The sequence below is a fragment of the Phyllostomus discolor genome, chromosome 9 (assembly GCF_004126475.2).
Source record: "Phyllostomus discolor isolate MPI-MPIP mPhyDis1 chromosome 9, mPhyDis1.pri.v3, whole genome shotgun sequence".
Classification (NCBI taxonomy): Eukaryota; Metazoa; Chordata; class Mammalia; order Chiroptera; family Phyllostomidae; genus Phyllostomus; species Phyllostomus discolor.
The window spans coordinates 87,172,643-87,186,064 of NC_040911.2; the positions used below are offsets into that span (position 1 = coordinate 87,172,643).

General features: G+C 37.6%; 1 protein-coding gene across 2 annotated transcripts in view; it reads right to left on the reverse strand.

Moving 5' to 3' along the window:
- The window catches only part of LOC114506643 (ubiquinol-cytochrome-c reductase complex assembly factor 1), a 99,570-nt gene that overhangs the window by 70,613 nt on the left and 15,535 nt on the right, over nucleotides 1–13,422 (reverse strand). For both annotated transcript variants that reach the window (XR_004899383.1, XM_028524430.2), the window contains exons 3-4: nucleotides 7,193–7,288; nucleotides 6,149–6,256 (exon numbers count right to left, since the gene is read on the reverse strand). Coding sequence is in view for 1 of the 2 variants with exons in the window: in XM_028524430.2 (XP_028380231.1) it covers nucleotides 6,149–6,256; nucleotides 7,193–7,288 (204 nt within the window). In the remaining variant the exon portion in view is untranslated. The remainder of the gene's footprint in view (nucleotides 1–6,148; nucleotides 6,257–7,192; nucleotides 7,289–13,422) is intronic.

Below are 13,422 nucleotides of genomic sequence, written 5' to 3' on the forward strand. Positions count from 1 at the left end.
CCAGAGAAAATTACAAACTCAAATATGCACAAACTAAAGAAAAATATGCACAGATATGCACAGACTGAGAATGACATAGCAACGAAAGAAAAGCCAATCTGGAATGGTAGTAGAGGTATATTGCTATGGTTCAAAGTCACCAAGGATATTGTATCTCCAATACTATGCAATCTTCATATTTCTCTATACTCTCTAGAGTCAAAACAACAGACTTTCATGGGCAGAAATAGCCCTAATAAATAAAGGAAGGATTATGTCTCTGACTGAAATTAAGATTTTTTATTTGCCAAGTTGAGGCCTGTCATGATTTCAAGGCTTTTAGCATAAAGCTCACATAGGGAAAAACAGAACAGAACGTGTTAAGCAGCAGAAATCAGGTATACCTATGTAGGGAGTAAATCAGCACTGGAAGCCCACGATTAAACAAAAGCCATGGTACAAAGCCCTGGCTGGCGTAGCTCAGTGGACTGAGCACCGGCTGGGAACTAAAGTGTCCCAGGTTCGATTCCCAGCCAAGGTACATTCCTGGGTTGCAGGCCATAACCCCCAGCAACCGCACATTGATGTTTCTCTCTCTCTCTCTCTCTCTCTCTCCCTCTCTCTCCCTCTCTCCCTCTCTCCCTCTCTCTCTCTCTCTCTCTCTCTCCCCTTCCCTACTAAAAATGGATGAATAAAATCTTAAAAAAAAAAAAAAAGCCATGGTACAACACTAGAAAAACAGCAAATTAAACCTAAAAGCACACAGAAAGAAAGATATAATAAAGACTAAGAGCAGAAGTCAATAAAATTGAACAGAAAAATGTAGAAAATGAAAGAAACCAAAGCTGGTTCTTGAAATCCAGTAAAATTGGTAAAACTTTAGTCAGACTAATAAAGAAAAAAACAAACAAACCAAGAAACAGAGAAGATTCAAATTATACAAATTACCAACATTAGGAATCAAAGGGATCATCACAAATCCTAAGGATTTATTAATAGGATAACAAGGGAATATTAGAAAAAATATTATTTCATACATTAATCACCTAGATGAAATGAACAAATTCCTTGAAAGATATAAACTACCAAAGCTCATTAGCATAAAAAAACAAAACAAAACATGAATAGTCCTGTATCTATTGAAATTGGATTTGTGGTAAAAATCTTCCCCTAAAGAAAACTCAGTACTCAATGGAATTCACTACAGGATTCTACCAAACAAAAGAAATGATACCAAATCTACACAAACTCTTCCAGAAAACAAAAGAAAAGAACATCTCCCAGATCATTCTGTGAGACCAACATTATTTACTCTGATATCAAAACCAAAACTGTAGAACCAGAGCCTTCATGAATACAGCATCAAAAATTCTGAACAAAATATCAACAAATACAGGGTCCAGCACAAATAACACCCCTCTTTTATTACAAAATCATAAGCATGTAATTCTGTAACATAATAATATCACACTCAAGCACACCATATGACATTTTAGGTGAAATGTTCACATTAAAACTATAAATTATTACGCCCATATTGTTACCCTACGACCACATTCAAGCAGGCATTACTTCTGCCAGACCCTATAGAATCCATCAGTATTTAAAAAGAACAGCCCTGGCTGGTGTAGCTCAGTGGATTAAGTGCAGGCTGTGAACCAAAGGGTCACCAGTTCGATTCCCAACCAGGGCACATGCCTGGGTTGGGGGCCAGGTCCCCAGTGGGGGCCACGTGAGAGGCAACCATACAATGATGTTTTTCTTCCTTGCCCTCTCTCTAAAAATAAATAAATACAATCTTTAAAAAATAAAAAGAACAATATATCATGATAGATCAAGTGGGATTTACCCAAGAATATAAAGTTGATTCAACATTTGCAAATGAATCAGTGTAACTCACTGTATCAGTAGGCTAAAAAAAAAAACAAAAAACCGTGTAACTTCATTAACACCTTCAGGTTCTTGGAAGTGTCTGACACAGAACATACTTTGGAAAGCAATGGTCTGTACCATCACCAAACTAATGATATCATTATCCTAATACTTTGGCATTGACTGGTCTATTCCTATTCTTGAGGCAAGGAATTTAGGACACCTGTTAGCTAGCTCTTTGCTTCATTCAGTAAATTTACTGTGTGTCTAACTCAATACCTGACATTGATTTGGATGCTGGGAATACAGCAGCAAACAAAGCAGTCAAAAACTCCCGCTTTTGCCATGGCTGGTATGGCTCAGCTGGTTAGAACATCATCTAGTACAACAAAAAGCTGGAGGTTCAATTTCCACTCAGGGCATGTACCTAGGTTGCAGGTTCAATCACCTGTTGGGGCATGCATATGGGAGGTATCCAATAGATGTTTCTCTCTGCCATAGATGTTTTCTTTCTCTCTCTCTCTCTAAAATCAATAAACATAGGCCCTGACTGCCGTAGCTCAGTGGATTGAACATGGGCTACAAACCAAAGTGTCGCTGGTTCAATTTCCAGTCAGGGCACATGCCTGGATTGCGGGCCAGGTCCCCAGTAGGGGCCACGTGAGAGGCAACCACGCATTGATGTTTCTCTTTCTCTTTCTCCTTCCCTTCCCCTCTCTCTAAAGATAAATAAATAAAAAATCTTTTAAGAAATAAAATCAAATCAATAAACATACTTTTTAACAAAACTCCTGCTTTCATAGAGCTTATAGTCTATTCAACTACAGACACATTTACAGGTTTAAGTAAAATTCGCAATGGCTAATTCTTTATTTTTTTAACTCCACAGTTCCCTTCAGATTCTTATATAGAGAGTCCTTTAGGTTCATAATTAATCACTCTGCCTAAGGAAAGGCAGACTTGTGTCCAAGGCCCAAATCTTTCCTTGAGAAGGAGGATTTCCTCCACAACATGTTCATGAAGAAAGCATTCATTGCAAATAATGAAGACTTCACCAGATTGGCCAGGTGTTTATACAGTGCTCATACTGTGGCAATCGGGAGCATTTTATAGTTCCTCACTTTTCCTACAGGGAAGCCAAACCTTTATACTTGGGTGAGCCATTTTCCTGGACAAATCTCTAAAGCCAGTCCCTAATACCATCACACAGGGACTGGAAATAACAACTTAGGGAAAGAACCTCTTCAAGATTCACATATTACTATAAGTGAGCTTTGGTAGTCTGTATCTTTCAAGTTAAGGAGGTAGGTGAACTAAATTTCCACCCAGTCCATATGTGCAAATTATTCTGGTCCTCAGATGACATTGTTTTTATTTCATTCTAACTTTGGAAGACTCCATAAATCTACCTGACTAAAACAGAAACACTTAAGAAAGCTTTAGGAAATGAAAATCAGCTCTCCCACAAACATGCATTTTGTCCCATCCTACAAGACGAAAAAGAAATCTAGTAAAAGGCTTACGCTATGGGAAGGTGCTTTGAAGTCATTTGAACCTTCTATTCTGTCCTGGAGTTCTTTCTACGGCATTCCCAAGCCACAGTCAACCACCTGGGCCCCTGTTCATTAAGTCCAATGACCCTGTGAGGCTACCTATCCCACTGGAGGACAATTCTTGTTAGGTTTTTGTTTACTGAACTTATATCTGCTTCATGTAACATTCACTAATCATCTGCCCACTGGAATACGTCAGATTAGGCCTTCGTTTTCTTTATGTTTGCCCCTCTAATACCTGAGAAGAACCATCATGTCTTCCCCTTTCCAGGCTAAGCATCTTTATTTCCTCCAATCACTCTTCATCCAACACGGTTTCTAAAGCCTCCACAAGGCTCAGTGCCTCTTTCTGAATGCATTCCAGCTTGTCAGTTGTCCTTCAGAACTGAAATAATCTTTTGGGTAAATGCTAATCTGGAAACTGCCTATTCTATGGCATGTGGCTAAATCTCATAAATGTTGTCCTTGGTTTACTTCATACTACTACATGAAGATAATGAAAAAGCATGGTTACTTCAGAATAGTCATATAGGTAAGAAAAAGCTACATTTAAATTCCTAAATATGAACCTAGAAGAAAAATGGAACTCCACATAAAAAGACTGCAGAAAAAGATGGGGGAAAAAAGGTTGATCCTGCTGATGTGGCCAGGCAAGCAGGTGTTTTACTCCCTAATCAAAGGCATGTAAAAACCCAAAACTCAAAGGATCTTACCAGTGCATTCCAAAACAAGTATCTGGCCACAGATTTCATAGTCAGTATTTCCTGAAAAGAGCTAACAATCTTTCAAAATGGAAAGTTACACCTGCATTTTCCCACCTAAATTATACTAGAATGTCATCTTTGATGTTTTGATATCACAAATTAAAAAATTCTAGTATTAAAAAATAGCAAGTGCACATTGCCACATCACAAAAGATTTTTAAAATACAAATATTAGAAACTTAGCTGAGATCACAAGGGAATAAAGAAAAATCAGAGGCAAACTCAAGCTAAAGTAGTAAAGAAATTTTCTGGTGGTTTAATAATCCTCCAAATGGTAGCCAACTTTCCCTCTGGAATTATTAAAAAATGCACTAGATGAAGAATATAGTAGTAACCAAGTGAAACCAAATCATCAAGAAATGAATAAAACAGTAAATTTCTTTTCTTTTCTTTCTTTCTGCTCTCATTTCCCTTTTCTTTTAACTAACTTCTGATTTTCAAACAAAATGCATTTTCAGTTTTTCTATCCAAATGTCGTAATCACAACCATTCATTTTAATAGAGGAAAAGATTTTGGTTAATAACATTATCAAATATACTAATGATTACCAATTTTCAAAGAATTAAGATGCAGAAAAGATAACTTTCGTGAACATAACTAAATATTTCTTTGATGATTAAGGAGGTACTTCAAAACTTTAGGGTCTCAAGAATACCATTATCACCTCGTATGTGTGTTATTTTCTATACTTTTCAAAAGCCCCTTACAAACAAAATGCCTGTGGAATCACTGTTCACTCTTCAGAATTCATGTAAAAGGAAGATTATAGAGAGAAGCCTATATTTGGTACAGTGAGAAGCATTAGGAAGAGAACCACACATTGTAAGAGGAAACTAAAAGTAGAAGTCTAATAAGACTGAAATTCTAATTTGAATCCAACTTGTTAAAATGGTGTAAATGGTGTTACTTGGTAATTTGGACAAAACTATGATGTTATCTAAGAAATAGGTAACATCTATTGGCTTCTTTGACTAATATATAACTTATGACTGATTACGCTTATCCAACATTCTAGCATTTTAAAAGGCCCTTCTGCTGTAATGGTAGAGAGAAACTGGTAGAACTGAAGGTGACTGGAATGATGAAAACTAAATGGCCAAAGTTTAATTACTTTAATTGCTTAGAGGTAATGTTTAAAAAGCCTAGGGGGTAGCCCTGGCTGGCGTAGCTCAGTGGATTAAGCGCGGGCTATGAACCAAAGTGTCACAGGTTCGATTCCCAGTCAGGGCATATGCCTGGGTTGCAGGCCACAGCCCCCAGCAACCACACATTGATGTTTCTCTCTCTCTCTCTTTCTCCCTCCCTTCCCTCTCTAAAAATAAATAATAAAAAAATAACATCTTTAAAAAAAAGTCATTCTAGCTTTAACATCCTTTAAAAAAAAAAGCCTAGGGTAGTACGCACCTAATGAAGAGAGGACATTCATTAATTTATAGCAATTACTATATATCAGATAAGATGCTAGGCCAAGAGTTGACTAGGCATGAAACAGCTAGCAAATATGCCTCCATAATAAGAATTATAATAAATCAAAGGGGCAATTAATTTAAAAGATGCTTATTAGTAAAATTTTACAGAAAGTCACTACAATGACCTAGTGAAAATCACTTATGAATATGGACATAATAACATATCCTTAAGAACACTGCCCATCAGAACACCTGGCCCGTCTAATTCCTTAGAACTCATCCACGTGACATACCATGTAGCAAGAACCTGGAAAGCCCAGTCTTGTTGGCCTGCCTGCCACGGAGATACCTCTAAGGAATCAAGTTAAGGGAACAGAGGGAATATTTCAGGCCCTCATGTTGTACAGATCTGACTCAGAAAGGGGGTAAGGGGCCTACAACACACTCTGAAGCTCTCAAAATAATGTATGAATTTCACAGAAATAAAGCAAAAGCTTTAAAAAATCTTCTATACGGAGCAGGAAGCACAAAGCCCCAAAAGAAAAATGAGAAGAACTTACAAGCCCTTACCCATTTACTGTATTTCAAAGGTCCAGTGAACCCCATGGCTTCTATGATCTTCGTGAAGGCACCAACCTTTTCCTCAGCGGGCTCTGGGAAATCCTTGGCACTAGAAAGCTATTTAACCAAAAAGGGAACCAAAATTAGTGGCAAAAAAAAATATTTGTAAGAATGTGTGTGCTTCTCATTAGGTCTAAAAGCATTTTTATTCCTTAGCTTTTCGTTTTCACCTAGAATTTTTAATTATCATTTTTCTGGTCATCTTATCACTCAGCACAAACACATCAGGTCCTCCAAATTTCCAAACAAGACATCCCACCTCACCAACCATATGCCTCCACATCGATGTCTAGGAAAGGATCAATTCTGGGTGTGAGAATAAAAGTTCTACAGAAAAGTGTCTAGGAAATGATCAATTCTGGGTGTCAGAATAAAAGTTCTATAGAAAAGAGTATTTCTAAAAGGAAATCTTGACAACACCCCCCTGCAACCACGTCCCAAAGAACAAGTCTGAGAAGAGGAATGTTCTACATTTATTGACATAACAGGAATTAGAAAGAAAAATACTGTCTAAAAAAAGTCAAATAAGCACTGGATAAACATTTTTAGACTCTTGTATTTTCTTAGTGTAACAAATTTTCTTAATGACTATAGAAGATGAGTCTAGAAGTTTGCAAATAACCTCCAAGGAAAACCTGTTCTAATGCTAAGCCTCTCCAGGCAGGGTATATAACCAATAAGAAATTCTCCAGAAGTTAAATATACTTTATTTTTGACATGCAAAAATTTCATAAAGACTTAATTCTTTAAAGCTTTTTCCAGGCAAAAGAGTACAGTGGACAAAACAAAGAAAATGGGATCAGAAGCCTTAGCAAGTGTTCAGTTGGTCTGTCACTTACCATCCTTGTGACCTTGGGCAAGCCACCTCACTTTCCTGAGCTCACCTGCAGTGGGTAAAATTCCTTGCCTCATCCAGCTAACAATCTTGCTGAGATTCAAAGAACACCTGTGTGACAGCACTCTATGCACATAGAAAGCAATAATAATTCTCACCTTACTCGTGGTGTGATACTTCCTACTCAGCTGTATGTGTATTCCAGGAATCTGTTCTGAACCACCACATGCTAGGGACTGGCTCATCTGGGGCCACTTGGGGATTTAAAAAAGAAAAAACAGATGTAAGCAACACTGAGCATTCACTTAATTCACTTACAGGGTGAATTCCTCTAAGCAGACCTGTTTCAAAGTCAAGACCACAGAATCTTTCCAGTTCCTGGTGATCTGGTCACCAACAGGATTTAAGATTGACACCCAGAATGCTGTCAGGTATATGGTGGGTGCTCAATAAATATCTGCTGAATACTTGAATAAATAAAAGGAGTCGGCCCTGGAAACCTGAAACTAAATACATCTGAGTTACTGCTAAGAACCAGAACTGCAATAAATACCTACTTAAATATTGGCAACAGTGTGCATACAGAGGAAAAAACCCAAAGACTTTCACATGGGTTAGTTTTAAGTTTGAAACCTGCTGCTGCAACTTACAAGCTAGATGGCCATGGGGAAGTACTGAAACTTAGCTGTAATGAGGACTGAAGGAACTAATACAGTAGTCTCCCCCTTATCCAGGGTTTCACTTTCAGTGGTTTCAGCTACCTGTGGTAAATGCAGTCCAAAAATATTAAATGGAAAATTGCAGAAATAACAATTCATAAGTTTTAAATTGCACGTCATTCTGAGCAGAGTGGTGAAGTCTCACACCCTCCCACTCCATCCCCTCCAGGATGTGAATCACCCCTTGGTCCAGCAGATCCGCACTGTATATGCTGTCTGCCCCTCAGTCACGCCGGAGCTGCATCGGTCATCAGACTGCCTACCACAGTTTCACCGTGCTTGTGTTCAAGTAGCCCTTACTTTACTTAATTATGGCCCTAAAGCATAAGAATAGTGATGCTGGCAATTCGGATATGCCAAAAAGAAGCCATAAAGTGCTTCCTCAAGTGAAAAGATGACTAGAATACAGTAAGATACTTTGAGAGAGTCCACATTCACATAACTTTTATTACAGTATATTGTTATAATTGTTGTTTTATTATTAGTTATTGTAGTTAATCTCTAACTATGCTTATATATTAAATTTATCATAGGTATGTATGTGTAGGAAAAAACATAGTATAGAAGGGCTCAGTACTACCTGCCGTTTCAGGCATCCACTGGGGGTGCTGGAACACATCCCCATGGATACAGGGGGACTGCTACATATGCAAAATGCCTTTTACAAATCAGATAGTAAATAATAGAGGCTTTCACCATCATCGCCATCATCATCACTCAGATCAGAACTGCCTTCCTTTTATGTTGCATTTGAAAGTATTTTGGCAATATAATAGCAAAATTATTTATAATTATTATGTGCCAGGTATCATGCTAAGTACCTTACATATATTACCTTATTCAATCCTCACCATAACCCTCTTAGGTTAGTATTATTATAATCAAGACCAATAAAAAATACTTTTGAAAATAAATTCCTAAGAAAAAAACTACAGGCAAGAGAGCCTCATTGTAGAGCAAATATGGGTAAAACTAGGGGAAGAGTTCCATAAGAAAGGAGATGGTTAATTAAATTAAGGTACTCAATGGAAAATCTGGAACCACAGAGATTTTTTAGTAGACTTTATATTTTAAAGCAGTTTTAGGTTCACAGCAAAAACAAGCAGGAAGTACAAAGAGCTCCCACATACATGTCCACCACCCAAAACACACACCCTATCCTGACTATCGACATCCTCCACCAGAGTGGTGCCTTTGTTACACTCGATAAACCTACAAAGACCCATCACTATCACTCAAAGTCCACAGTTTACATTAGGGAGTATTATTTTTAGTGACATGGGAAAATATGGATAAAATTATAGGTAAAAATATGAATGCATATGGACAAACCTGGAAAGGAACACACTGATGTGAAAAGGTTTTTTTGTTAATTAGTAGAACTATGGATGAGTTTAAGAATCTAGTTTCCAAGCTTTCAGTAATACTGTGTTATCTTTACAATAAAAAGCGGTGGGGAGGGGACAGGAGGAGGGTACTCCTTCAACTCTGGCTATTTCCAAGAAGACAAGAGACACATAAAATGAAAATAATTTTTCTGTTAATTCTAATGAGGAAAAAATGACATTTCTAATTGTGGAGAGTTACTATTTACTTTTCTTTCCTTCCAAACAAGGATATTAAAAGATTAGTCAGATTCTTCTAGTCAGTCCCAAAGACACTTAATGCTTTTATTCATAGGTATCAAGCAGGCTTTGTAAAACACAGACTAAACACAGAACACCTCCCATTACATCACATACTTCAGTGTAATGGTCCGTCTAAAACACAAAGCACATAGATAGGGTCAAAAACCATATCCAACAGCTTTGGGGGGCGCTCTCGCCTATCAAATTACATCATTTTTCTCTTTGCCCCTAGCTCCAGGAGTAACCAACGGATTCCTTCTGTGACAGTCTCACCACCTGCTGTATTTCTGTCCTACCACTATTCATGAGCTACCATTTTACATTGTACTCAACTACCGAATTACCTAGGCAGCTAGTACCAAGGACAACATCTAGCTTCCTCATACCTACACACACCATGAGCACACACATTTACTTCTTTGTACCCCTGTGCCCCCGAAAAAGACTCCCTTGATCTTTAAAGACATCATTTTTCCTTCATTTAAATTACAAAAATCGCGATAATTTTTGTAAAAGAGAAAAATACCCTGAAATATTCAAATGTCATCTTTTTCAAAGAGGCCTTCTCTGACCATTTCATCTAAAATAGTTTTTATCGCATTATCCTCCATCATAGCAGTAGTACCCTGTTCATTTTACTCACAGTACTGGTTACAGTGTACAGTTACATACTTATTTAGGCACTTGCTTATTTTCCATCACCACTACCTAAAAAATCCATGAGAGTAGGAACTAGGTATAATACCAGAATCACGTACACTGCATGGTACGTGGGAAACACTCAGACATTTGTTGTAGGAACAAATGAAACCACTTGTGTGGTTATGTCTTATTATTTCCTTTCTGTCCTTACATTTTTCATTCATCCAGCCCCTATCAAATGCTCAGGATGTGTCAGCCCTTATACCAGGATTTAGGATACAAACAGAATCCCTATCCTTAAGAAGCTCATAATCTTGTGGAGAAGAGAAACAAGACTCACTACCCAAGAAACAGAACCAAATGCCACATTTTAAAGCTCACCCACCCATACACACACTAAAAGGTTAGCAAAGACAGAGAGCAACTAGAACTTGCACAGACTGCTGGTAGGAGTGCAAAACAGTACAATCACTATGGAAAATTATTTGGCAGTATCTACTGAAGGTGAATGCCTGCATATCCCATATGACTCAGTCATTCCATGTCTAAGTATTTACCCCAACAGAAATGTGTGTATACGTTCACTGAAAAACACATATAAGAGTGTTCATAGCACCACTACTAATAAAAGCCCAAAATGGAAACAAGTATCCATCAATAGAAGAATGGATAAATTAATTGTAGTATATCCATATGATGATACTTTATCACAATGAAAATGAATAAAACTCTTACTACACAAAGCAACATGGATGAATTCCTAAAACAAAGTTAAACAAAAGCAGACAAACACAAGAAAGTATATGCCACATGTATAAAAGGTAAAACGACACTACAGTGTTCAAAGTGAAGGCCATGGTTAACCATGGCTAGGGGCAGGGACTAGAAGCGGGTCAAGGAGGCTTCTGGGGTCCTATTTCTTGATCTGGATGTCCATTATGTTCACTTTGTAATAATTCATTGAGATATACACTTATGATTTATTCTTTTTTCTGTTATTTTATTATAGTTGAATAAAATGTACAAAAATTCTCAAAGATGTGGAATTGGCAATGTGACCTAGAATCATTAGAGAAGTGAGCAGGCAAGAGAAGACGGGCGAGAAGGCAGAGGTGAGGAAGCATGGTGTAATGGAGAGAGAAAAACACTGAGTCAGAGGACTCGGGCTGGTGCTCCAGCTCTTCCTACCTCATAAATTTGTTCTGAGAACTAAATAAAACAATGTACATTAAAGAGATGTGTAAACTATAATGCATAATGTAAATGTAAAGACCTGCTCCAGACAACTCCAATGAGAAACTCTTTTTCAGGCAGCACCTTGTTAAAAGAATTATGAATTTTTTGCCCTTATATTTTGCTTCTCAAAAGGTTCTGAAAATGAAGAGATCAGCAAGAAAGGGAGAGAGAGAGGCAGGGAGGGAGGGAAGGAGGGAAAAGGGAAAAAGGAAAAGGAAAGAAGGGAAGGGCTCAAGCGATTCTTGAATGCCATGGGTGTGCCTGGTCCTTTTAGCAGAACTAGAAGCTCCACCAGGCACAGTCTACCTTAAACGTCTTTTATTTTCTGACCCAGTGCTCAACACCACTCTGGGCATGGAGTCGACACTCAATAAAAACTAGGTGGATTTTTTTTTAAGCAGAAGGACAACCTGGAGAAGGTCCAGCAAAGAACCACAGGAATGATCAAAGAGATGAATGAAAGGTCTTAGTGGAAAGGTTAAAATGAATTGAGGCTGTTTAACTTGGGAGCAAAAGCAACTGAAGAACTAAGAAGTAACTTAGAATAACAACACTTGAGCTGGAAGAAATCTCAGAGATCTAAGTCCAACCTTTTCATTTCACAGGTGAGGAAACTAAGACACACAGGGAAAGGTTACAACTTAAGACAGGCTTAGCACAAAGTTTTTTTTAAAGTTTCCATTTACACAGTGAGGAGAAAATCAACCCCAGTAGCATGAATATAAATAGCAACAAAAATACTAATTACAACTTACTGAAGATTTCCTACATGCCCAGCACCTATATGCTGAGTGCTCTACTTATGTTTACCTCACAACAACCTTGCAAAATAGAGGCTATTTCTTTCCCCATTTGAGAAATGAGGACACTAAGGCTTAGAGAAGTTCATTAAGAGGTAGAACATATGTATATTCAGATGACCCTATATCAAGTAGCTATCAAAACCTTAAGTAGAATTGAATAACACAGGCTCATGCACACTTGGCAACCATTCTCCAAGAAAAGAAACCAGGACTGCTCGGAGAAACTGTTGGGTCTCCGGCTAGAGCAAAGAAAATACAACATGAACCTGAAATATCTTGTGGTGCCAGGAAATATGGAAATATTCCAAAAATGATAAAGGCACCCTGGCTGGTGTGGCTCGGTTGGGTATCGCCCCACAAACTAAAAGGTCACCAGTTCGATTCCTGGCCAGGGCATGTGCCTGGGTTGGAGGTTTAGTCCCCAGTTGGGGTACTATGAAAGGCAGCCAATTGATGTTCCTCTCTCATACTGATGTTTCTCTCCCTCTCTCTCTTCCCCTTCCCCTCTCTATAAAACTAAAAAAAAAAAAAAAAAAAAATTAATGATGAAGGCACATAGAAAAGAACTTGAAGGAATTCCCAACAACCAAATCTGGAACAATCTCATCAACAAAATAAATAATGAGAATGATGAATTATAACTTAAAGAAGAAAACAAATATTTATGAGCTCTTGATATAAATAAATAGAATAAATAAATGGGGAAGTGACAGTTCTTTCTTACCAAGGAATTCCAATCAATATAGTAGTGATAGAACTAGAAAATCACCATTAAGCATATACCCCAGTAATGATTGTTACAGTAAAGAACCAGTAACAGAATTATCATATGATGCAGCAATCCCACTTCTAGGTATATATCCAAAAGAATTTAAAACAGGATCCTGAAGAAATATTTGCACACTTATGTGTACTGCAGCATTATTCACAATAGTCAAGATGTAGAAGCAAACCAAATGCCCATCAACACTGAATGGGTAAAGAAAATGTGCTATATACATATAATGGAGTATTATGCAGCCTTAAAGAGGAAACATTGTTACATGGTATAACATGGATGCAACTTGAGGAAATTATGCTAAGGGAAGTGAGTCACAAAAGACCAGACTGTGTAATTCCACTCATACCTAGTATGTGAAGCAGTCAAAATCAAACAAACAGGAAGGAGAAAGGTGGTTGCTAACAGCAGGAGGTAGGGAGTTAGTGTTGAGTGGCTACAGAGTTTAGAGATCTGTTGTATAAAAATGTGAATGTACACTACACTATGATTAAGGTAGTAAATTTTTTCTTAAGATTTTATTTATTTTTAGAGAGGGGAAGGGAGGGAGGAGAGAGGGAAAGAAACATCAAAGTGTGGTTG